Source organism: Cetorhinus maximus, chromosome 6, assembly GCF_964194155.1.
Source record: "Cetorhinus maximus chromosome 6, sCetMax3.hap1.1, whole genome shotgun sequence".
In the NCBI taxonomy this organism is placed as follows: Eukaryota; Metazoa; Chordata; class Chondrichthyes; order Lamniformes; family Cetorhinidae; genus Cetorhinus; species Cetorhinus maximus.
In genome coordinates this window covers 147,235,854-147,263,040 of record NC_135884.1, presented here as the reverse complement: position 1 = coordinate 147,263,040, position 27,187 = coordinate 147,235,854, and the positions used below count along the sequence as shown (strand labels likewise).

The 27,187-nt window shown below is 43.2% G+C and overlaps 1 protein-coding gene across 1 annotated transcript in view; it reads right to left on the bottom strand.

The window, feature by feature from the left end:
* adamts18 (ADAM metallopeptidase with thrombospondin type 1 motif, 18) overlaps positions 1-27,187 on the bottom strand; it is a 254,120-nt gene that overhangs the window by 81,736 nt on the left and 145,197 nt on the right. The window contains exons 13-15 of the mRNA XM_078544789.1: positions 15,428-15,600; positions 8,490-8,620; positions 7,354-7,477 (exon numbers count right to left, since the gene is read on the bottom strand). Of these exons, the coding sequence (XP_078400915.1) occupies positions 7,354-7,477; positions 8,490-8,620; positions 15,428-15,600 (428 nt within the window). The remainder of the gene's footprint in view (positions 1-7,353; positions 7,478-8,489; positions 8,621-15,427; positions 15,601-27,187) is intronic.

The window sequence follows — 27,187 nt, the reverse complement described above, 5'->3', positions numbered from 1 at the left end:
GGGGGGGAGTTCAGAAAAAAGGCAATACAATATCAAAATTAGAGTTAGGCCTTCAGGGGTAATGCCAGGAAGCACCTCTTCACAAAAAGCGTAGTGGGAATCTGGAGCTGTCTCCCTAAAAAAGAGCTGGATGGCTCACTCCTGTTTCTCCGTTCACAGTGGTGAGCTGTATATCCAGATTCATGTCAGTCAGGCTAGTTAAAAGCTGAAAACAGACAGCAGCTTTGGGAATGAGCCAGGTGTTATCAATTCAGTCAAGGCCCCTTGATTCAACAAAGCGCGTTACCGATTTTCTTTTTTTCGTTACTTTAGCTTTGCGCCATTCCTTACAGTTTTACTTTCCACCTCCAGTGCACATACTGTAACTCGGAGACCGTGAAAAGTACCATCCAGCATGGATCACATTCACAAAGTGATATAGACTGTACAGCACAGAAACAGGCCATGCAGCCCAACTGGTCCATGAAGGTGTTTATGCTCCGCATGAGCCTCCTCCCATCCTGCTTCATCTCACTCTATCAGTATATCCTTCTATTCCTCTCTCCCTCATGTGTTTATGCAGCTTCACCTTAAATGTATCAGTTTCTCCTGAATTCCCTGAATTGGATTTATTGGTGACTATCTTCTATCTAGTTCTGTGCTTTGTATTATAGCCCCTGTCCTTATTTCTGATGCTGCTCTCCTTATCAAAGTCAGAATTGGCAGGTCTGAGGAGCAGGCAACCCTGAGACTTGAATGCAAAACCATAGTCCGACCAGCATCTTCTTGATTGATAAACAGATTGATATCAGGAAGAACCCAGGGTTGAGAGGGTCAAATTGTGCGGATAGATTGCATGGACCTGATTTACATTCCCTTTACAGTAGAAGATTAAGCAGTGATCTAATTGAGGTGTTTAAGATGATACAAGAATTAGACGGGTTAGACAGGGCAAAACCTCTTCCTCCCAGTGGGGGAATCAAGAATGAGGGATCACAATTTTAAAATGAGAGCTTGGCCATTTAGGAGGGAAATCAGAAAGCGCTTTCTCACACAAAGGGCACCGGAAATCTGGAATTCTCTCTCTCTAAAATGGCTGTGGAATCTGGGAGATAATTGGAGCTTGCAAGACCGGACTGAATAGATTTTTATCAGATCGGAAAATATCAAAGGTTATGGAGCCAAGGTGGGTAAATGGAGTTGAGATACAGATCATCCAATATCTGTCTGAATGGTTGAACAGGTTTCAGGGGCTGCATGGCCTCATCCTGTTCCAATAAAATCTGGCCTTGCTGTGGGACTAGTCTGGCACTTTCCCGCAATATTGCCCCATTTGAAAATCAAAATACTGGAAAGAACAAATGTTTGTTTAAAAGTCATTAATTAAAACTATTTGCAACCAAGTTTCTTTTGGTGATACACATTCAGGATGACTCCTGTCCTGTCAAAAAGGTTCAATGGCCTAGACCCTTGCTCAAAACTGATTTACTTGCTGCAATTCCTCTTTTACAAACCTACGATAAAAGACAGGGAAAGATTAGCTAACCTATCAAGCCAGTCTCACAGTCCAGCTAACATTCATCAATAACATATTCACCTCTTTAACCATACATTCTCATTGAAACCTCAGCCCCCTTTAACCAAACTGGCTCCATATCCCCTTGTACCATTACCTAGCAAAATTCTATCAACCTTACCCTTGAAGCACCCCAACATCCACAGTTTTTTTTTGGGAAGAGTTTCTAAAAATTCTATCATGGGGTGTGAGTGTCACTGGCTGGGCCAGCATTTGTTGCCCATGCCTAATTGTCCTTGAGAAGGTGGTGGTGAGCTACCTCCTTGAACCGCTGCAGTCCATGTGGTGTAGGTACACCCACAGTGCTGTTAGGGAGGGAGTTCCAGGATTTTGACCTGACGGCATTGAAGAAATGGTGATATAATTCCAAGTCAGGATGGTGAGTGGCTTGGAGGGGAACTTCCAGGTTGTGGTGTTCCCATGTGTCTACTGTCCTTGTCCTTCTAGGTGGTAGAGATCGCAGGTTTGGAAGGTACTGTCACAGGAGCCCTGATGAGTTGCTGCAGTGTATCTTGTAGTTGGTGCACACTCCTGCCACTGTGCATTGGTGGTGGAGGGAGTTAATTTTTTAGGTTGGTAAATGAGGTGCCAGTTAAGCAGGCTGCTTTGTCCTGCGTGGTGTTGAGCTTCTTGAGTGTTAATGGAGCTGCACTCATCAAGGCAAGTGGAAAGTATTGCAGCACACTCCTGACTTCTGCCTTGTAGATTGTGGATAGGTGTTGGGGAGTCAGGACGTGAGTTACTCGCCGCAGGATTCCCAGCCTCTGACCTGCTCTTGTAGCCACAGTATTTATTTGGCTAGTCCAGTTCAGTTTCTGGTCAATGGTAACCTCCTGGACGTTAATAGGGGATTCAGTGATGGTAATGCCATTGAATGTCAAGAGGAGATGGTTAAGTTCTCTCTTGTTGGAGATGGTCATTGCCTGGCTTGAATGTCATTTGCCACTTATCAGCCCAAGCCTGAATATTGTCCAAGTTTTGCTACATATGGATACAGACTGCTTCAGTATCTGAGGAGTTGCAAATGGTGCTGAACCTTGTGCAATCATCATGGAAAATCCCCACTTCTGACCTTATGATGGAAGGAAGGTCATTGATGAAGCAGCTGAAATTGGCTGGGCCTAAGGCACTACCCTGAGGGACTCCTGCAGTGATGTCCTGAAACTGAGATGATTGACCTCCGACAATCACAACCATCTTCCTTTATGCTAGGTATGATTCCAACCAATGAGTTTTTCCCCTGCTTCACATTGACTTCAATTTTGCTAGGTCTCCTTGATGCCACACAGTCAAATGGTGCCTTAATGTCAAGGGCAGTTACTCTTATCTCAACTCTTGAGTTCAGCTCTTTTGTCCATGTTTGGACCAAGGCTGTCATGAGGTCAGGAGCAGAGTATCTCCTACAGAACCCAAACTGGGTGTCATTGAGCAGGTTATTGCTGAGTAAGTGCCACTTGATGACACTTCCACCACTTTGCTGATGATCAATAGGAGACTGATTGGGCGGTAATTGTCCAGGGTGGATTTATCCTGCTTTTTGTGAAGAAGACATTCCTGGGCAATTTTCCACATTGTCATGTAGATGCCAGTGTTGTAACTGTACTGGAAATGTTTGATTAGGGGCATGGTTAGTCTGGAGCACAAGTCTTCAGCACTATTGCCAGGATGTTGGAGGACCCATAGCCATTGCTGTATCCAGTGCCTTCAACTGTTTCTTGATTTCATATGGAGCAAATTGAATTGCCTGACAATTGACATCTGTGATGCTGGCGACCAAAGGAGGAGGCTGAGATGAATCATCTACTCGGCACTTCCGGCTGAAGAATGTTGCAAATGTTTCAGGCTTGTCTTTTGCACTGGTGTGCTAGGCTCCCCCATCACTGAGGATGGGGATATTTGTGGAACTTCCTCCTCCTGTTAGCTGTTTAATTGTCCACCACCATTCATGACTGGATGTGGCAGGACTGTGGAGCTTTGACATGATCCATTGGTTGTGGGGTTGCTTAGCTTTGTCTAGCCACATTTTACCTTTGTATGAGGAAGTGCTTCCTGATTTCGCTCTTGAAAGGCCTAGTTCCAAATCTACGATTATGTCCTCTTGCCTTGGGTTCCCCTACCAGAGGAAATAAATTCTCCCTACCTACCCAATCTCAGGGAAGGCAAAAAAATGTTGTCTGATCGACTGATCAGAAAATGCAATGCATCTTTGAAGCTGTTAGAAAACATTGTCTTCTGGTTGTATTAAATAGAATTTGGCCTCAAACAGTTTGTTTGAGATTCGAGATTCCCATTTAAAGGGATACTGTTCCTTAAAGTCATTTTTGACTCCTTGTTTTTAAGCCATGGCATTCTTCAAAACAGAGGAGGGTTTTCAAAATTCAATTCTGCCAATCTATAACAAAAACAGAAGATGCTGGACAAACTCAGCAGGTCTGACAGCTTCTGTGGAGAGGGAAAGAGAGTTGATGTTTCGAGTCCATATAACCCTTCTTCAGAGCCTTCTTCAATTTAATCTATGCTATACAACAGACAACATTCAGAAAATATAGGGAAAGAAAAGAGCGAGGTGGGTGGCGGGGGGCAGTAATGATTAGGGGAGATGTTGGAAAGAGAGAAGTTCCTTGAGGGGGCAAAGCAGAATCCATGGTTAGAGTTATGAAGCAAAAAAGGTAGGATCACACTACTTGGGGTATACAATAGGCCTCCAAATAGTGAGGGAAGGTAGAGGAACAAATCTGCAAGGAAATTACAGAGATGTGCAAAAACTATAGAGTGGCGATATTGGGGGACTTTAATTACCCAAACACTGATTGGGACAACGTTAGAGTAAACAGCAAGGAGAGGGAAGAATTTCTGAACTGTATTCAGGAGAACTTCTTGAATCAGTATTTTCTTGGCCCAACTAGAAAGGAGGCATTACTGGATCTGGTGCTGGGAAGTGAGGTGGGCCAAGTGGACCAAGTGTCTGTGAGTGAACATTTGTGTAAGAGTGATCATTGTTTAGATTAATAATGGAGAAAAAAAAAGAACGATCCAATATAGAACTTCTAAATTGGAAGAGAGCTAATTTCTATGAGAAGGGATCTAGCCAGGGTAAAAATGAACCAGAGACTGACAGGAAAAACTGCAATGGCACAATGGGTGACCTTTAAGTAAGAGATGCTTCAGGTTAAGGGTAGGTACATTCCAACAAGGGAAAATGGTATGGGAGCCAAAAACAGGGCTTGTTAGATGACAAGGGAGATACAGATTATGATTCAACAAAAAAGGAGGATGTATGATGCATGCCAGGTGAATTCTTCAAGCAAGAACCAGGCCAAATACAACAGGTAGAGAGGGGAGGGGAACAGGAAAATAAGACTGGCAAAGAGAGAAATAGAATGGCAGTCATCATAAAAGGGAACCCAACAATCTTCTACCAGCATGGACAGTAAGGGTGATGTATGCTTACAGGTGCAGGGCAAGGCTAGAATACTTAATGAGTTCTTCGTATTGATGTTTACTAAGAAAGAGGAGTCTGAAAAAGTATTGGGAGAAGCAGGTGGTGGAGGCAATGGATAATGTAAACATTGAAAGAGAGGAGCTACTGAAAAGACTGGCTGTGCTTGGGGTAGGTAAGTCATCTGGTCGGGATGGCTTACATCTCAGGTTGCTAAAGGAAGTGGGGGTGGAGATAGCAAAGTGCCTGCCTTAATCTTTTAAGTTTCCCTCGATATGGGGCAGGTGCCAGAGGATTGGAGGGTGGCAAATGCGCTACCCTTATTCAAAAAAGGGTGCAACAACAGTCCTAGCAACTACAGGCCAGTTAGTTTAACATCAGTGGAGGGTAAGGTTTTCGAATCTTTCATCAGCGAAAAGAAGTCAACAGGATCTTGGAGAGCTTTGAGTTAATTAAATGAGCCAACACGGATTTGTGAAAAGCAGATCATGCCTGACTAATCTAACTGAACTTTTTGACGATGTGACAAGAGAAGGTTGATGAAGAGAATGCGGTGGATATTGTCTATATGGATTTTAAGGAAACATTTAGCAAGGTACCATTTCAAAGGCTGGTTAACAAAATTGATGCATATGGAATAGGAGGCCAGTGTGTAATTGGATAAAAAAATTGACTTAAGGACAGAAAGCAGTGAGTCAGAGTAGATGATTGCTTTTTGGACTAGAGGGTGTTCCTCAAGGGTCAATGCTAGGACCACTGCTTTATTTGCTATGTTTAAATGATTGGACCTTGGAATATGGATTAAAATTTCAAAATTTGCCAATGATACTAAACTTGGGGTGGCAAACAGTGAGAATAAGATGAATAGCCTGCAACAGGACATAGATATGGGCAGACAATTGGCAGATGGAATTCAATTCTGGGAAGTGTGAGGTCCTGCATTTTGCCAAAAGGGATTGGGAGAGACAATACAGACTTCATGGCACAATTCTAAAAAGTGTGCAGGAACAAAGGGACCTAGGGGGGCATCTGCATCAATTTTTGAAAGTGGCAGGATATTTTGTGAGAATGGTTAGCAAAATGTATGGTATCTTGGGCTTCATAAATAGAGGCACTGAGGACAAAAGTAGGCAAGTTATGCTAAACCTATATAAAGCTCTAGATAGGCCCCAGCTAGAGTATGGCATCCAATTCTGGTCACCATACTTTTAGGAAAGGTGCGAAGGAGATTTACCAGAATGGTTCCAGGAATGGGAGATTTCAGTTACAAAGTTTGGTTGGAAAAGCTGTGGTTATTCTCCTTGGAGTGAAGGAGATTGAGGGGGGATTTGATTGAGGTGTACAAGATTATGACAGGCTTAAAGAAGGTAGACAAGAGAAAACTCTTCCCATAGGGGAGATGGTGGCGTAGTGGTAATGTTGCTGGACTAGTAATCGAGGGATAAAAACAAAAATACCTGGAAAAGCTCGGCTGATCTGACAGCATCAGTGGAGCGGAAGACAGAGTTAACGTTTTGAATCTGTATGACTCTTCATCAGAACGCTGAGTTCTGCTGAAGAGTCATACGGACTCGAAATGTTAATTCTGTCTCCCTCTCCACAGATGCTGTCAGACCTGCTGAGCTTTTCCAGCTATTTTTGTTTTTATTTCAGATTTCCAGCATCCGCAGTATTTTGCTTTTATCTTAGTGATCGAGGGGCCCAGGCAGAATGCTCTGGGGATATGGGCTCAAGTCCTATCACAGCAGCTGGTGGAATTTGAATTCAGCTAATAAATCTGGAATATAAAGCTAGTCCCACTAATGCTGACCATGAAAAAAAAAACACCTGAATCACTAATGTTCTTTAGGGAAGAAAATCTGCCATCCTTACCTGCTCTGGCCTACATATGACTCTAGACCCACAGCAATGTGGTTGACTCTTAACTGCCCTCTGAAATGGCCTAGCAAGCCACTCAGTTCAAAGAAAATTAGGGATGGGCAAGCGTTTGTTGCTAGTGATGCCCACGTCCCATAAAATAATAAAGAATTAGCTGATTGGACAAGGGGCACAGATTTTGGGCAAGAGGTGCAGGGGGTGGAATGTGTTTGTTGCACAGCGAGTCATCATGACCTGGAAGTCACTACCCGTGTGGGTGTGGAAGTTAAAACAATCAATGACTTCAAAAGGAAATTGGATGGGCACCTGAAGGAAATCAGCTTGCGGAGTATTGGGACTGACTGGATTGCCCAGCAGGGAGCCGGCATGGACTTGATGGGCCGAATGGCCTTCTTCTGTGCTGAAAATGACTCTATGACATTTACTGAAAAATGAATGTATAGCACACTCCTCCGGTGCTGTTTGTTCCTGATATACTTGCCGTTTGCCCGGTGCTGTTGATGATACTGCCCTCTGAAGAACTTGCAAGTTGAATTGTCTCCGTTGCATACTCCGCAAGCATCCACGACGGCCTTTGACCCCAGGACACGGTCACATCCCACTGCCTGAAGAAACAGTTCATTAATTACGCTTCGATCAGCCACCTTAGCACAGGTTGGGACTTGTACCTAAGGCCTCTTTGTTGTGCATGGCTTAGCTAACCACTGTCTGAACCAGCAATTTCGGGAGTCCTATCCACGTTATGTTTAACGCCCACGTTGCATGACAACGCTTGATGGTGTGTGCAGGCAGCCAAATTATTTCTTGGCTTCTGGCAATATTTCTCAAGAAGAGGGGAGGCATAATAGTGGCTGAGAAAAAAAAACTATTTGGCTGTTCTGCTCTCCCTGAGTGCAAGTGTGCGTAGTATAATGCGGAGAATCAGAGACATGGGGGAGATGTAGTATAAGGGATGCATTCTAACTGTGTAAGAATGCTAATGAGACCGTATACATCATCACAGGAAGTGACACAATGTCTTATGATCTTGCCCTCTCTTGTAGACCTCGTGGTAAGGAAGCCACAATAAGATGTGTTCCAATAAAGTTAACGTTTTCCTTACCTCAGAAGATTGGAAATATTCTGTGTTAGCACAACGAGACCAAGGATGTTATAGTATGTAGCTCCTAGTCTGCTCACTCTCTTGGCAACTAGACCAGATGAGGAGCATTTGTGCAGTGAAGACCATCTCACCTTCCACAAGATCACGGCAAAGTTCACTGAAGCAGCAATGTGCCATTACTTGTTTTTTTTTCCCTACTGTGTGTGACAATTGATAACTATAACCCAGGGAGCTGAACTCTTCAAATTTCGACATCCTAAATTTAAATCCTCGAACTTGACTGGAATTCACAGTCAGGATTTCCTGAGGAGGTGAGGCTGCTGACCTTGAGCGGGGTCACTTGTGGGAGGGAGGTTGAAAAACTGAGCTGGGATGGATCCATCCACATTCCGTTGTTAGGGCAAATGGAGTTGGTCCACCCACTCAAATGATGCAGTTATGAGGAGTTAACTCAAACAAAAGGAGCAAATCGAAGACAACACACTATGTACAAAAGAGAGAGCTAGGTATTTTACCTCACAAATGCCATCGATACAAACATCAAATTTATTCTCTATACAGCGGGTTCCATCCTTCACTTTGTTGGACATGGCAAAGAAGAAGTCAAAATCTTCAGCTATGCAGTACAACTTGCAAACATCTTCATCTGTAAGCACAAAATAAGGGATCAAGTCACTTAAAAACATGCCACAGGGTGGTCTGCAGAGGCTGTATTTATATAATCACCAACAAGTAAAACTGGCTCAATTTGCATCAGCTTTTATGCATTGCAGATTGTATCTCATCAGGCAATGACAGGAAGAGACACAAGACAGAGACATTAGTCTCTACATTTCATGTCAGCTTGATCCACAGGCTTATCCTGCAGGCTCTTCTGATAACATATTTTTAAACAGTAGTAAACAAGAGGTAGGGTCTGTCAGTGCAAACACTCCAGCAATGGAATCCAGGGCAGCAGGACTGACCAAGAACAGATACTTCATTGGCTTGAAAATACTACTTCAGAATAAGCCTCTCCTGGGACATGCAACTTTCCATTACCTGCAGTCTCCACAGCATTACGTAGTATTTACAGCACAGAAACAGGACATTCATTCCAATTGGTCCATGCTGATGTTTATGCTCCAGCCAAGGCTCCTCCCGCTCTCTCTTCATCTCACTCCACCAGCCTATCCTTCTATTCCTTTCTCCCTTACGTGTTTATCTATTGTCCCTTTAAGTGGATCTACGCTATTCGTCTCAACCGCTCTATGTGGCATTAAATCCCACATTCTTACCACTCTCTGGGTAAAGAAATAAAAACAGGAAATGCCGGAAATACTTAGCAGATCTGGCAGCATCTGGGGAATGAGGAACAGGGTTAATGTTTCAGGTCAATGACTTATGGTCAGGACCCAGCGTGGGTGGATTTAGGATACAGATCAACCGTGATTTCATTGAGTGGTGGCACAGGTTTGAGGGGCTGAATGGTTGACTTTTTTTCTTCTGTTCCTGTGACTGAGGTCCTTATTGGTCCCCTAAGGCTCATACACAGGGAGATGCATTGAGCAGATACAGGGAGTATGCAGAAGGGGCGGCGAACACCATCACGGATTTAATGGGTTGCACAGACTCATTCAGAAGAGGAGCACTGGAGGTCATGTTTAATTTGAGTGGCGGTGTAACACGGGTAATATAGAATTAGCCGCCCATCATACAGACCACCAGATATCCTTGGAAAGCTTCAAGGGAAAATTGTATAACAAGTGGCCATTAGATATCGCACGAAGTTGAAATTACCCCCAGTGAATTCTGCAGAACTGAGTGAACAACTGATGAACTACTGAATGAGCCACTTTGGCCAGTGCAAGCACTCTAGCAATGGAATCTAGGGCACCAGGATTGACCAAGAACAGATGCTTCATTGGCTTGAAAATTCTACTTTAGAATACGCCTATCCTAGGGCATGCAACTTTCCATTACCTGCCAGTTTCTAGACCGTTTAGCACACATTCGTAGGATTTCTCTCTTCATACATTACAAAAAATACAAATAATGTTCAAATAAAAACTGCATCCTTAAGCATGTCATGTGGTTGGAGGGTGAAGGAGGAGTGGATTCATATTTGACAGTAGCCCAGGAAAAAGAAAAAAATGGAATAAAGAAAAATACTGCATTTATATTGCACCCTTCATGGCCTTAGACTTTCCCAAAGCACTTTACAGCCAACTTAGGTACTTATGAAGCATAGTCACTGTTGAAATGGAGGAAAAGTGACAGGAGGTTCAATAACCAGAGGACACAGGTTAAAGGTAATTGGCAAAAAAGCCGGGGGGGTGGGGGAGGGGATTGATTTTTTATACAAACAAGTTGTTACAATCAGAATGCACTACCTGAAAGGTTGGTGGAAACAGATTTAATCGTAACTTTCAAAAGGCCCTTTGGCTATGTACTCGAAAAGGTCTATGGGGAAAGTACCAGCAGAGTGGGACCAATTAGGCAGCTCTTTCCGGAGAGCTAGCATGTAAACAATGGGTCAAATGGCCTTCTTCTATGCTGCGTGATTTTATTCTCTGGTTTTATCCAAATGAAACAGTTAAAGGATTGCACCGCACATGTGTGTTTCATATCTGCTGAGAATAGTTTGTGCCAATCTCGGCAGAGGGACTCTTGAGTATGTGGGAAACACACGGCGGGGAGTGTGCACCAGTCACAGGGCAATCAATGAACACCCGAAGCAGACAGGTCCCCATTGCCACTGGTGCACTGTTGAGATGTTGACGATGAAGTGCCAAGTTCCCTTTGGAACGCATTCAACTCACTTCGCTGTGAAGTTGGCAGTGTCAGTACTTAAAGCAACAAGAGAAAAAAATGCTCTTCCTTCAAAGGGACTGAACCTGAACAAGCCCTCATGAAAAAAAAAACCTGCCACCCGCAAATGAGTTTGCTGATCACCCCTGCATTGCACACAACATCAGGCTCAATAGCGTAATGCCTATTCCTGCTCTCTGCTTATCAAGGATGAATTTTCTGCCAAGGAATGGACATTAGTGATAAGCATCAGATCACAGAAAGATCCATGTCATCATTATGAATTAGCATTGCCGTGATATCAAAATGTCCATATGAGAAATGATTGCATTTACAGAGTGGCTTTCACAACCTCAAGTCATCCCAAAAGCAAAGTACTTTTGAAGTGTAGGCACTGTTACAATGTAGGAAATGCAGCAGGCAAGTTTTGCATAGCAAGCTCCCACAAACAACAAAGAGTTAATGGCCACATAACCTACTTTTGGGATGTTGGTTGAGGGATAAGCATAGGGTAGGACACATCGAGCATAACTCCCGAAATAGTGCCATTGGATCATTTATATCCCCCCGAGAGGGAAGAGTGGGCTGCAGTTTAATGCCTCATCTGAAAGATGGCACTTCTGACAGTGCAGGGCTCCCTCGGCACTGCTCGTCTGACAGTGCAGCTCTCCTTCAGTACTGACCCACTGACAATACAGTACTCTCTCAGCACTTCACTGAAGCAACAACCAAGATTTTGTGCTCAAGTCTCTAGATTGGGACTTGAATCCGTGACCTTCTGAGGCAGCGGCAAGAGTGTTCTCTCAGAATGTCATGTCTGAACATTCTAATAGTCTGATAGAGTCTAAAATCACCTCTAACCTTTAATCCGCCACTGAGATCATTTAGGGTGCCTCAGTGGACCTTACAACGAGGATGATTTGTGGGGTTTTTTGTTTGCACTGTACCCTGTCTGGAGATGCTTGGCCTGGCCATTTGCCTGGGACACATCTTACAGGATGTGAGAAGACAGGAGGGTGGTTGTACATCAATATTCTATTTCAATTCCAAAACAAACATCCCCCGACTGGCTAAAATGCCTTGTCGTCAATGTCTACTTTCAATGGTGAGGCATCTGTGCAGGGCCTTAAGAAAGTGGAATTCAGATGCAAATTTAATCAGAATTAGCAGCAAATCACTCCAATTGTTTGAATGCAGAAAATTAAATCAAACAAAGAACACCTTTGAGGACCAGCCTCAGTGGCTGAAACATTTAACCATAGGCATTCTGAATCCCAAATGCAACAGAACATAAATGGAGAAATAGGAGGGGTAGCCCTAATTTTAAAGGATAACATAAGGACATCAGTGAGAAAGGATCTTGGCTCAGAAGATCAGGAAGTAGAATAAGAATGGGTGGAGATTAGGAATAGCAAGAGTCAGAGAACACTGGTGGGAGCAGTTTATGGTCCTCTAACAGTAGTTATACTGTTTGACAGAGCATTAAGCAACAAATAATTAGAGCTTGTAACAAAACCAATGTAATAAATGTGGGGGCTTTAACTTTCACATACTATAGACTGGACTAATCAAATTGGCAAGGGTGATCTGAAAGATGAGTTTGTAGCATGTTTTGTGACAATTTCCTGGAACAATATGTTGTGGAACCAACTGGGGATAAAAGCTATTTTAGATCAAGTGTTGTGCAACGAGGCAGGATTAATTAGTAATCTTACAGTAAAAGATCCAATGGGAAATAGTGATCATAATACAACTGAATTCCATATTAAATTTGTGAGCAACATATTCCAGTCCCAAAAGAATCTTAAAAATAAACAAAGCATAATATATTTGTATGAGGGGAGAGCTGGGTAAGCTTGACTGGTTAAATAGACTAAAAGGTATGGCAAGAAATAAACAGTGGAAAACATTTAAAGACACAATTCAAAATGTTCAACAAAAATTTATTCCATTAAAAAGCAAAAACTCAGCAAGAAAGATCCATCCATGGCTTACTAAGGAAGTTAAGGGTAGTATTAGATTAAAAGAAGAAGCATATATGCTGCAAAAAGCAATAGTAAGTCTGATGATTGGAGTGTTTTAGAGACCAGCAAAGGGCCATCAAAAAGTTGATTATAAAAAAAGGAAAAATAGAACGTGAGAGTAAACTAACCAGGAATACAAAACCAGATTGTAAGAGCTTTAGCAAGTATATAGAAAGGAGAGTGACAAAAGTAAATGTTGGTCACTTGGAAGCAGAAACAAAAGTAGTTATCATGAGGAATCACAGGATTGTTATGACACAGAAGGAGACCGTTCGGCCCATCGTGTCTGCACTGTCTCTCCAAATGAGCATCATGACTTAGTGCCATTCTCCTGCTTTTTCCCCGTACCCATGCATATTGTTTCTATTCAAATAATCACCCATTGCCCTCTTGAATTCCTTGATTGAATCTGCCTCCACCACACTTTCAGATAGTGCATTCCAGACTCGAACCACTCGCTGTGTGAAAAAGTCTTTTCTCACGTCAAATTTGCTTCTTTTGCAAATCACTTGAAATCTATGCCCTCTCGTTCTCGATCCCTTGACGAGCGGGAACGAGTTTTTTCCCTATCTACTCTATCCAGTCCCCTCGTGACTTTGAACACCTCTTTTAAATCTCCTTTTAGCCACCTTCTCTCCAAGGAGAACGCTCCAGTCTATTTTCATAACTGAAGTTTCTCATTCCTGGAATTAGGAAATGGAAGAGGCATTGAGCAAATATTTTGTGTCTGTCTTTAGGATGCAAGTTAGCAAATATAACACTGCTATTCAAGAAAGGAGGGAGAGAGAAAACAGGGAACAACAGGCCAGTTAGCCTGACATCAATCATAGGGAAAATGCTGGAATCTATTATTAAGGAAGTCTTAATAGGGCACTTAGAAAATCATAGTATGATCGGACAAAGCCAACATGATTTTACGAGAGGTAAATAGTGTTTGACAAACTTATTACAATTTTTTCAGGGTGTACCTAGTAGGTAGATAAAGAGGAACCAGTAGGTAGAAACTTGGATTCCCAAAAGGAATTGGATAAGGTTATTAGGCAAGATAAGGCCTCAAGACGTTGGGGGTAATATATTAGCGTGGAAAGAGGACTAGTTATCAGACAGGAAGGAAAGAGTAGGGACAAACAGGACATTTTTAAGTTGGCGGGCTATGAATAGTGGAATGCCATAAGGGTCTGGGCTAGGGCCTCAATCTATATTAATTACTTAGACAAAGAAACAGGGAGCAACAATTCTACGTTTGGGGGAAATGTAAGCTATAAGGAGGACACGGTGAGGCTGCAAAGAAATATAAACAGGTTAACTGAGTGAGCAACAAGTTGGCAACTGGGGTATTTTGGGGAAGTGTGAGTTTATTCACTTTTGTAGTAAGAATAGAAAAGGCGAATATTTTTTAAAAGAGCAAAACTTGTAAATGTTGATGTTCAGAGAAACTTGGGTGTATTCGTACAAGGAACGCAGAGTTAGCATGCAGGTACAGTAAGCAATTTGGAAGGCAAATGGCATGTTTGGCTTTACTACAAAGGGATTGGAGTACAAATAAAGAAGCCTTGCTACAATTGTAAAGGCTTTGGTGAGACCACACCTGGAGTACCCTGAGCAGTTTTGGTCTCCATATTTAAGGAAGGATCTAGTTGCATTGGAGGAGGCATAGCAAAGGTTCACAAGATTAGTTCCTGGGATGAGAGGGTTGTACTTTGATGAGAGGCTGAGTAAACTGGGCCTATATCTCTGGAGTTTAGAAGAATGAGAGGCGATTCCACTGAAAGATAATTCTGAAGGTGCTTGACAGGGTAGACACTAAAGGGTTGTTTCCCCTGGCTGGGAAATCCAGAACACGGGGCCACAGTCCCAGGATAAGAGATCATTTAGGACTGAGATGAGGAGAAATTTCTTCTCTCAAAGGGTTGTGAATAGTCGGAATTCTCTACCCCAGAGAGTTGCGGATTCTTCAACATTGAATATATTTAAGGCTGAGATGGTCTCTGAAGAAATTAAGGGGTATGAGGAGTGGGTGGGAAAGTGGAGTCAAGGCTGAAGATCAGCCAGGATTATATTGAATGGCAGAGCAAGCGTGATAGGCCGGATGGTCTACTCCTATCTCTTATGCTCTTACGTTAAAACATTTTTCTGCACTTTTTTCACTAGAATAGAGATGGTTGAGGGGTGTGGGGGCAGGGGATGTTGTGATAGAGGTCTTTAAAATTATGAAGAGCTCAGTGAGGATGTAGAGAAAATATTCCCACTTGGGTAGGAGCCCAAACCTAGAGGCCATAAATATAAGATAGTCATCTTAAATCCAAAAGGAATTCAGGAGAAAGATCTTTACCAAGAGAGTGGTGAGAACGTGGAACTTGCTTCCAAGGGATGCTTGAGATGGATAATATAGATGCATTTAAGGAGAAGCAAATAAGTACATAAGGGAGAAAGGAATAGAAGGATATGATGACAGGGTGAGGTACAGTAGGAGGAAGCTGATGTGGAACATACACACCAGCACAGATCTACCAGGTCAAGTGGGCTGCTTCAATGCAGTGGAATTCTACATAATACCCCAAATTGGGGACAAGCTTGGAACTCACTTGCACTCTCTTCCCCCTTCCCAAAGCATCAAGTTTCTACATTTAAATATTTACCATTGACCTTTGTGTAGGGCTTCCACTTGTAGTACCATCCCCTGAAGGGCTTGCTGTTATACTCAGCACATTGCTGGGCCCGAAACAGAACGCTGCTGTGTTGACAAGCCTGGATGTTGCACATCTGATAGATCCTATTGGAGCCATAGCAGAACTTTCCACCATACTGAGGCCTGGGGAACACAGAAAAGACACTCAAGCAATTTGATTTTATTTTTAAAAGAGTTAATTAAACACAGGCGAGCCGAACATCCACAGCGTTAATATTTAATTTATTGTTTTCTTTAACGTTGCCAATTCTCCACCTTTCCCTGGTTGGCTGTGTCACCCCAGTTCCAGGCTATTCTGTACCTCATCTAAAGGACCATTATTCATTCGTGAAACTAAATAATGTACATGCAGCGGCCTATACCACAATAAAGACTGACCCTTTCATTTGTGTCAGCTGTGTCTCAGTTGGTAGCATGTGTGCCTCTTGAAGGTTGTGGGTTCAGGCCCCATTCCAGCATAAAATCTAGGCTGACACTCCAGTTCCATACCGAGGGAGTGCTGCACTGTCAGAGGCACTGTCTTGCAGTTGAAATGCTAAGCCAAGGTCCATTTGCCCTCTAAGATGAGAGAAAGGATCCAGGTAGAGGTGGAAGGGGATTTCTCCCCAGTGCCCTGGCCAATAATTATTACTCAACCAACATAACTAAAACAGTTTGTCTTATCGATGCTGTTGTTTATGAGAGCTTGCTGAGTGTAAACTGACTACCTTGTTGGCAACATAGGCTGGAATTTTCCAGCCCCACCGATGTGAATGGAGATTTCAATGGCTCGCCGGCCCTGCCAGAGGGAACCCGCTGCGTGGGGAGAAGCGGTGGGGAGGGGGTGGGGGGTGGAAAATTCCGGCCATAGAGTCATACAGCTCTGAAGCAGCCTATCACTTCAGTAGTTATCCTACTAATCCCAGTACTCTCCTCGTTCCCCCTTATCACTGAGATTTTCCCTTCAAGTATTCGTTTAATTCCCTTTTGAAAGTTACCATTACAGCTGCTTCCACCACCCTTTCATTTCTGGCAGTGAATTCCAGAACAACTCCTGCAAAACAAAACACTGCTTCCTCATGTCAGCACTGGTTCTTTTGTCAATCGACCTTAAATCTACGTCCTCCAGTTACTGACCCTTTGCCACCATAGACAAATGTCCTTTATTTACTCTATCGAAACACTTCATGATTTTAAACACCTCTGTCATATTTCTTCTCAAGATTACAACAGGAGCTGCACTTCAGAAGTGCTTCATTGGCTATAAAGACATCCTGAAGCTGTGTAAACCGCTATATGAATGCAATTTCTCTTTGCCTGATGGCAATAAATACACACGTCCGACAGGGGACACTGTTCAAAAACAGAACTGGATTGACGGGAAACTTTCCCCTGTGGGTAAGGAGAGAAGTAAGGAGAATAGGATATGGCTGTTGAGGGAGTGGGTGTGAGAGATGAGGGAAAGACAAATGCTTTCCCAATGTGACAGCTAAGTAAACATGTGAGCATTAGACAACACAAAAGTCAATTTGTTACAGAGACTGCTTGGATTTTCTCCTTTACAAAGGACTATTCCCAAAGTACATGACTTGTTAAAGCTTCTCTCACACAGCACCCAGTCACCCCTGGGGCAAACCTTAAATCATTCCCTAAGGTTGACTGAACAGATTTTATTGTTACGATGCTGGCAGACTTCCAGCTGCCTGAATACAGCTGTGCAGGAAGCCAAAGACTCCCACCTGGGCTCAGACACAAGGGCTAACCTTCAGAAAAGCTCAAGAGAGAGATTAAATACATTGGCATGCTGCACTATTCCAAGATGAATCCAAAGATATGTTCAGGCATCCGTTTTCATCATCACTTTACAATAAATATATGGAGGGAGAAAATGTACAGGTGCTGCTCATGAATTCGCCCCCCAAGCGAAGCACTCAGTAGTAATCAATTGCTGCACCTTCTCCGCAGCAGCAGATTTCACCAGGAAGATACTAATTCGTTAAGTAAATCCGCTGTCCGGATGCCGAACCAGAAAAGTATCGCCAACGGACCCCAGGTTTGATTCTTGCTGTATACAGTGTTAACTTACCTCAGCCAAGGCAGCAGCAACTGGGCTTCTGCAGTCAGGGCTCAGAACTCTGGGGCGAGAGAAGAAACAGGATTCGGAGGGCTCTGGATCAATATTAGGAAAGTGCCTTTCACAGCCTTAGCACATCTCAAAGTGCTTTTTAGCCTTTGAAGTACTTTTTGAGGTGCCATCACTTTTGTGATGCAGGAAAGATGCACAGCAAGCTCCCACAACCAGAAATGTGATCATCTGTCTTTTTAAGTGATGTTGACTGAGAAATAATTATTGGCCAGGCCACCACTGAGAACTCCTTTGCTCTTCTTTTGAAACAGCAGCACGTGGTGATCTTTTCCATCCATCTCAAAGGGCAGACAGGGCCTCAATTTAACATCTCACTCAAAGACAGCACTGCACTGAGCGTTACCTATGTTTTCACACTCAAGTCTCTGGAGTGAGACTTGAACCCCAGACCTTCTGGCTCTAAGATGAGAGTGCTAAGATGTCAGTGCTATTTGTAAACAGGTTATGGACTTGCTATCCGAGGTTTCTGGCCCACCAACTGCTGGGTGAGGGGCCTTTCTCTGGACCACTTAAGTAACACCATGTTCAAAAAAACTTGTTAAACATGTAAATGTTAAGGGAGGGAAAGATTGGTCCTGAATTGTTAAATTAGCTTCTGATACTCACATGGTGGGGTGGAGTTACGCAGGGAAAAATGACCACTTTGGCAAGGAGCCCGAGGGTGAAGGAGCTTATGGAGCTGCGTCTCACTGACTTCAGAAGAGGAAAGATGTGCAAATGCAAGAGGACAGAGAGATTCAATCAGTATGGTCCAGTTCATTGGCCCGCTTTCTCTCTCTCTCTCTTTGCTTTCTGTCAAAAGGAAATATCCCCCTCATATCATAGAGTCATAATGGCATGGAAGGAGGCCATTCAGCCCATTGAGTCTGTTTCATCTTCCTGTAGACCAATTCAATGGGTCCCATTTCCCACTCTACTCCAGTGGCCCTGTGAGTTTGGCCGGGATTTTCCGGTCCGGCCTGTGGCAGGACGGAAAACTTGATGGACCAGCCAAAGGCCCGTTGACTTTTGGCAGAAATTTCCAGTCCCCAGTGTCAAAGTTTCAAAAATACATCACCGCTGTTCAATATTAAACAGGGGTAGTGTTGGGGGATCAAAGAAAGGCCTCCCCCCTAGTGTATAACCAGCTGCACCCGATGACTATAAACACCCTTCTCTGGAATAAACAAGTGACAAATTGCTCTTTTAGACTAGTTGTCGCTGAGTTCAGACTGTTGATGAGCAGTGTGTGTTTGTGCAGAGTTACAGCACTTGCAGTGTTGTATCCTCATATCCTGTTGGAAGAATAGCAGACACTTAGAAATGCAGTTCTGCAGCTGTGCTGTTGGGGAATCTGCTTTTTGTCATCTCATGGAGAGACTTGGCGCAGTAACGTCAGTGTGTCATCATCTGAACTAAAGCACAAAGTAAAAATAGTAATAGTTTGAAACGTTAAAAGCAGCAGAATTGGGTGAAACAGTGTGTCTGTGAATGTGTATCTGGTATGTGACAGTGAGAGTGTGTAAGGGTGAGTATGAATAGATTGTGAGAGAGAGAGAGAGAAATAGAGAGAGAGCATGCGGAAGACTGTAAGTAACATGTTAGCATTGTGAAACCAGGCCATTGGATCCGTCTTACTTCCTAGTCGGCCACGGTTCAGTGACAGTATTCTTAGTTCAGTCAGAGTGTTACAGGTTCACATTCTACTTCAGAGCCTTGAGGCACAGAATCCAACCGGATGCTCCCAGTGTAATACTGAGGCAGTGCTGCACTGTCAGAGATGCTATCTTTCAGATAAGGTGATAAACCTCAGGTCCCGTTTGTCCTCTCAGGTGGATGTCATTATTTGAAGGAAGAGCAGAGGATTTCTCCCCAGAGTCCTGGTCAATATCTGTCCGGCCATCAAACATCGCTAAAATGGAAAATCTGGCCACATTGCTGTGGGTGAGTCCAGAACTAGGGGGCACTGTTTTAAAATTAGGGGTCACCGTTATAGGACAGAGATGAGGAGAAGTTTTTTCTCTCAGAGGGCTGTGCGACTTTGGAACTCTCTGCCTCAGAAGGCGGTGGAGGTGGGGGTCATTGAATATTTTTAAGGTGGAGGCAGATAGATTCTTGTTAGGCAAGGAGATCAAAGATTATCAGGGTTAGATGGGAATGTGGAAACCAAAACAAAAGATCAGCCATGATCTTATTGAATGGTGCAGCAGGCTCGAGGGGCTGAATGGTCTACTCCTGTTCCTATTTCATATGTCCTTATGACCTTGCTGTGCACAAATTGGTTGCCATATTTCCTGCCGTAGTGACTATGCTTCAAATGTGCTTCCTTGGCTGCAAATGACTTTGGGACATTCTGAGGGTGTGAAAGGCAATCAATAAACATAAGCATCTTTATTTTTATTTCCTCTTTTCAATCGGTTTCTGCTTCATTGCCCAGTCTCTCCAATTTACATAAAACGTGAAGCATTTTACAAGGTCTGGCGGACAATTCCTTAACAGGCAGTAGCAGCAAGGCTCGGTTAACTGGAGTTGTAGCTGACAATATTTATTAACCTGCTCTGTTTTGCTTGGCAACAGATCAATTTGAACGTGCTTTGCTCTGTAGAAGACCTGCGGTGGAATGATCATTTTGAAATAGTTTAACCCTTCGTACTCATACTCACACGCTGGTAACTTTAAAATAACCAGGTATGCAGAATGCTCCACAATGCCGGCATGCAGGTGACTGAATGCACTGTACCAGAGTGATACCACATTCAGGATCATGCCCAGCATTTACTGGAGATTTCAGCCTTATTGCCCTGAACAGGAGCTGAGGTGAGGCTACATACTTCCTCATTTGAGAAAGTGGGGTGGGGGGCACATAAGACCATAAGACGCAGGAGCAGAAGTAGGCCATTCGGCCCATCGAGTCTGCTCCACCATTCAATGGGAGCATGCCTGATCTGATAATCCTCAACTCCATTTTCCTGCCTTTTCCCCATAACCCTTGATTCCCTTACTGATTAAAAATCTATCTATCTCAGCCTTGAATGTACTTAATGACCCAGACTCTGCAGCCCTCTGCAGCAAAGAATTCCACAAATTGACTACCCTCTGAGAGGAGAAATTCCTCCTCATCTCTAAAATGGGCGACCCTTTACTCTGAGATTATGCCCTCTGGTCCTAGACTCTCCCGCAAGGGGAAACAACCTCTCAGCATCTACCCTGTAAAGCCCCCTAAGAATCTTATATGTTTCAATAAGGTCACCTCTCATTCTTCTAAACTCCAATGAGTTCAGGCCAAACCTACTCAACCTCTCCTCATAAGAAAATCCCTCCATACCCGGGATCAACCTAGTGAACCTTCTCTGCACTGCCTCCAATGCCAGTGTATATTTCTTTAGGAAAGAGGACCAAAACTCTTTACAGTATTCTATGTGTGGTCTAACTAGTGCCTTGTTTAGTTGTAGCAATACTTCCCTATTTTCCCAAAAAGAAGACAGAGACAGAGGGCTGAATTATAAGAGGTGTTAGATTTCCCCATATTCCCCAGGTAAAGAGGCGAGGGGTAGGGAGCCCACTGAGAGAACCACCAGATTCCCCGCAATCTGGTAACAGCCAATTGGCCATTAATATACTGGAGGCAAGATTTCCACCCCCCTCCCACCCCTCAAGGAACGGGGATTCCCGCTTAAGAGAGCTGCTGCCCCATCAAAGGCCGGCAGGGGAGGGGAGAGAGAGAGGCAAAGACACAGAAAGACAAAAAGACAAAAAGAGAAAGAAGGTGTGTGTGTGATTGTGTGAGAGAGAGAGAGAAAAAGAGAGGAAAAAGAGAGAGTAGAGAGAGAGAGAAAGAAAGAGAGAGAGAAAGAGAAAGGGAGAGAAAGAGAAAGAGAGAGAGAAAGAGATTTAGCCCTGAGCCATTATTTTGCCACTCTGATCACTTTACTTTCAAATAATATATGCAGAAGCCTTGAAGTGTAACACCCACCATTCCTGACTAGAGATGATCTACAGAATTGAAGAAATCAAAATAAGAGGTATCTTCACTCTCCGATGGAGTATGGCTGACAGCTAGAATGTTCACTGGATGCCAAGACAAACGACCTTAAAGGATTCTTCCTAGCCTCCAGGTGAGGTACTCCTTCTCTGTAAATAACCTATCATGTGACCCTGCTGTGAACCGAAAACTAGTGAGAATTTGCTTCCTTATTAAATAACACGTTTAACATCCAATGTAACAAATCATAGAATGGTGACAGCACAAAAGGAGGCCATTCGGCCCAACATGTTTGTGCTGGCTCTCTGAAGGAGCAATTCACCTAGTGCCACTCCCCTGCCTTTTGCCTGTAGCCCTGCAAATTTTTCCTTTTCAGATGATGATCCAATTCCTCTTTTAAAAGCCGCAATTAAAGCTCCCTCTCAAACCACACTCTCAAGCAGCGCATTTCAGATCCTAACCACTCGCTGCATGAAAATGTTTCTCCTCATGTTGCCATTGCTTCTTTTACCAATTACTTTAAATCTGTGCCCTCCAGTTCTCGATCCTTCCATCAATGGGAACAGTTTCTCTCTATCTATCTCTGTCTGGACACCTCGTGATTTTGAATACTTCTATCAAATCTCCTCTCAATCTTCTCTTCTCCAATGAGAACAGTCCCAATTTATCCAATCTTCCTACCTATTTGAAGTTCCTCATCTTTGGAACTATTCTAGTGAACCTTTCCGGTACTCTCTCTAATAATGCCTTCAGATCCACCCTGAAGTGTGGTGCCCATACTAATGCAATACTCCAGTTGAGGCCAAACCAGTGCTTAATACAAGTTTAACAAAATCCCTTACTTTTATTCTCTATGCCCCTATTGATAAAGCCCAGAATGCTATATGTTTCATTAACTGCACTCGCAACCTACCCTGCCACCTTCAATGACTTATGCACATATACACCCAGGTCCCTCTGCTCCTTTAGAATTGCACCCCTTATGTCATATTGTCTCGCTGTGTTTTTCCTACCAAAATGAATCAGTTCACACTTACCTGCATTAAATTTAATCTGCCATTTGTCAGCCCATTCCACTAATCTATGTCCTTATGAAGTTCTACACTATCCTCCACACAATCACAATACTTCGAAGTTTCGTTCATCTGTAAAATTTGAAAGGATGTCTTGTACAAGGTCTAGGTTATTAATATATATTCAGAAAGAGCAGGGTTCCCAACATTGATCCCTGGGAAACTCCACTGTAAACCTTCCGCCAGCCCAAAAAGCAACTGTTTACCACTGCTTTCTGTTTCCTGTCTCCATTTTCCATTCATGTTGCAACTGTCCCATTTATTCCATGAGTTCTAACTTTGCTCACAAGTCTGTTGTGTGCCACTGTCACAAATGTCTTCTGGAAGTCCATGTACACCACATCAACAGCATTCCCCTCATCAGCCCTCTCTGTTACCTCATTAAAAACTCCACATTTGCCCTTAACAAATCCATGCTGGCTTTCCTTAATTGACCTACATTTGCCCAAGTGACAAATTTTGTCCTGAATTATCGTTTCTAAAAGTCTCTCCACAACCAAGGTTAAACTGACTGGCCTGTGGTTGCTGGGCTTATTTTGGTGTAGTGCTTTATGGAACGATATAGTCTCATGTTGCAGCAGAAAACCAAGACCACTCAGAGTATGAAAAGAGATGCCAAAATTACCAGTTTCCAACGGTTTATCATCAGTCAGCAGCAAATGTATCCATTAAGTCACATGGGAAACATGGATGAAACATGAATTTTGATATGCCCAACCATGTCAAACCATGAAGTGGAACAGTTTAAAAACAGTTCTAAAGCAAACGACAGGACATGAGAAGACAAAATTCATGGTGGTACTAGCCTGCCTGGCCAATGGAATGAAATTAAAGCCTACGGTAATTTTCATATGTAAAACCATGCCAAAAATCAAATTCCTTGTAGGAGTTTTTGTGCATGTCCATGACAATGGTTGGATGGATGAGGATGGAGTGAAGTTATGGACTTATGCAGAATAGGGATCCCACTGGTCTATGTAAGGAATGCAGCTTATTCGTATGGGACATGTTCAGATCCCATATAACCGACGAGATCAAGAGACGCCTGCAAAGAAATATTCACCCACATTGCAGATATACCAGAAGGTCTAACGTTCGTAGTTCAAGCATTGGATGTGTGCCTCAACAAGCCAAAGGTCACGTTCGTTACGAATGGAATAAGTGGATGGCTGATGGAGAAAAAACCCATCATAAAAAGTGGAAATATGCGTACTGATTGATGTTTTGTGTGGTTTCATTATCATACAATGGGATGATATTAGTGCACAAAGTGTCAACAGATGGTTCAAAAAAATGCAGAATGTCCATTTCAATGGATGGAGCAGAAGATGATTTGTTGTGGAGGATGATTCTGAAAGCGAAAGCACCAAATCTGAGTAGGATCCTTACTGTGATGCCATAGCCAAAGTGGCTCAAGAGGAATTTGATGAACTCTTTCCATTGGATGCCAAATACCATTAATTTAAGGGTTTTAAAATGCTTTGATTGTGGTTACAGGTGTCTTTGTACAATTAACTCATTCAATAAACCGTGCCACATTCATTTAATAGCAATCACCGGTGTTTTTCTCACATTTCAAAATGGCGAGCACCCAGACAGGCGGTTCGCATCTTATCCTCAACATATAAGTCGGCCCCGTTTTTGGAAGGATTTTGAGGACTCAAAGGTCGACCTATAAGCCCCGAACCACGGAAGTTGGTGGCCTATAGACTGACATCGAGCAATGCAACTGTACCATTTTTGTTCCTTAGCTTTAGCCAGATAGATTCTGTCCTTGATCCCTCTGGGACGTTGCCTACCTCCAGCACTGTACTGTTCTCCTTTACCAATACCGCCAACCCTCTTCCTTTTCTTCTGTTCCCATCTTTCCTGAACATCTTGTATCCAGGAATTTTCAAAACCTATGTCCCGCCATTCCTAGAGCCAGGTCTCTGTTCATGCCACAACATCATATTTCCACATGACTGTCTCAGTCTGCATCTCACCAATCTTATTTACCACGCTCTGCGCATTCACATATATGCACTGTAACCCTAACTTAGACTTTATTACTTTCCCTCTTACATTGAACACACCCAATACACTACTATTTCCTACTGTAGTACAATCTGACTCTCCCAATATTCTTTGCATCTTGATATCCCCCTCTACTATTACCTCCTGGTTCCCAGAGCCCTGTCAAATTTGTTTAAGCCCTCCCCAGTGGCACTTGTAAATCACTCCAGAAGGAAACTGGTCCCAGCTCTGTTTTGGTGCAACCCTTTCACTGTACACAGGTCCCATCTCTCCAGAACTGATCCCAAAGACCCAAGAATCTAAAACCACCCCTCGTGAACCATTTCTCGCGCCACACATTCATCTGCTTTATCCTTTATTTCTACATGCACATGTGCGTGGTAGTACGAGTAATCCAAAGATTAATCCTTTTGAGGTCCTGCTTACTAATTTCCTACATAGCTCCCCGAATTCTGACTGCAGGACTAAATTCCTCTTTCTACCTATGTCGTTGGTACCAATGTAGACCACGATCATTGCATGTTCGCTCTTCACCCCCAGGGTGCTTTGCAGCTGCTCCATGGCATCCTTGACCCTGACACCATATCATCCTGAATTCACCTTTGCAGCCACAGAAATGTCTGTCTGTTCCCCTTACTATTGACATTCCTATCTCTTCCAGTCTTTTTTGTGCCTCTGTGCAGCTGAGGCACCAGTGGTGCAATGGACTTGGCTATGGCTGCACTCCCCAGATGAAACTATTTTCATCATTACTTCAAACTGGACACTGGTTGGAAAGTGATATGAAGTCAGGGGACTCCTAAGTTACCTGCCTATTCCTTCTTGACTGCCTTGTGGTCACCCATTCCCTCTGCCTGCATACTATTAAGCTATGGAGTAATCACATCTATAAATATGCTGTCCACAAACCCCTCATCCTCACGGATATGTTGCAATGATGCCAGCTGCTGCTCAAGCTCTGACACCCAGAGCTAGAGCTGCAGTAGCTGACAACCCTTCCTGCACATATGGTTAACCAGGGCACAGGAAATGTCCTGGAATTCCCACAGGAAACAGGATGTACATACTAGGAGTTGGAGCTGCCCTGCCATTCCGTTATTAAATAATAAAACTTATTATTTTTTTAAAAAGCCTCACTAGCTACTCACTTCTCTTCTTCTGTTGTCATTTAAATATGGGGTAGTGGGGGTAGGGGGTCAACTGAATTGGTTAATATAATAAGGGTTGCCCTTATTATATATTTTTTAAAGTGTGTCATCTGGTAATTTTGTTTTTAATTTGTTAGGAACATAGAAACATAAGAAATAATAGGGGTCTCATTGATCAATTAGATCATGGTTAGTCTCTACCTCAGTTCCATTTACCTGCACTTTGATGGTTACCAACAAAAATCTATCAATCTCAGTCTTGAAAATGTCAATTAATCCAGTATTGAGGCTTTTTGAGAAAGAAAGTTCCATATTTTGATTCCCTTCATGCGGAGAACAAATTAGTGATTTCACTCCTAAATGGCCCAGCTCTTCTTTAAGATTATGTTCCCTTGCTCTGTATCTGCCCACCAGAGGAAGCAGTTTCTCCATATCTACCCTGTTAAACCTTTAACATTTAAACACCGTGAACAGATCAGGCATAACCTCCCATTCTCAGTATGTTTTACTCTATACTTTCAAACTGTCAAACGTTATGAGGAAGAATTAAGACTGCCGCTCCAATAATAATCCTGACATTCTTCTCAAAGTACAAGACAGGACATGCTTTCTTTTATTTAAGACAAAGTATTTATCAAGATGCCTACAATTGTATCTCACATCTGGCTGAGTCTTGCCTAAACCAACACAGCATATAATCATTTTCACCACATAATCCACAGTCCACAAAGACATGCATCTAAGACTACTTCTAATCAAGTCTTGCTCAAAAACATCGCAATTTTGGCACCTGTAGTTTAGTATTCATTGTTGGCCACATTAATTGACATGTTTGTATGACGGTCCTTTGTTTGCCATCTAAATAAACACGTCCCAGATCCATGGCTCTAGCACCTAGAAGGGCAAGGGCAGTAGGCGCAAAGGAACGCCACCATTTGCAAATTTTCCTTCAACTCACACGCCATCATGACTTGGAAATATATCAGCTGTCCCTTTATCGGTGCTGAGTTTTAAAGCTCTGGGATTCCTGATCTAACAGCATTGTGATAACGCCTTCACCACACGGGCTGCGATACTTCCCAAGAACTTCAAGGTCCAGCACCACTTTCTCAAGGGCCACTAGTGATGGGCCATAAAGGTCAGCTCTGTCAGTGAGACCCAGGTCAAGAGAATGAATTTTTGTTTCAGGGAATGGCTTTTATTTCAAATGCGTTAACACCAAGGATGGAACAAATTTGCAGATGCAGTAAGCCCCTCACTTAAATTTGTGGCTGCGTTCCTGGAAATCGTGACTTTAAATAAATCATGGGCTCCCATAGGAATCAATGGTAAAGCTGGGGTTAGGTTCCTTCGAACACATGTTGCCCACAAAAACCAATGTAAATGT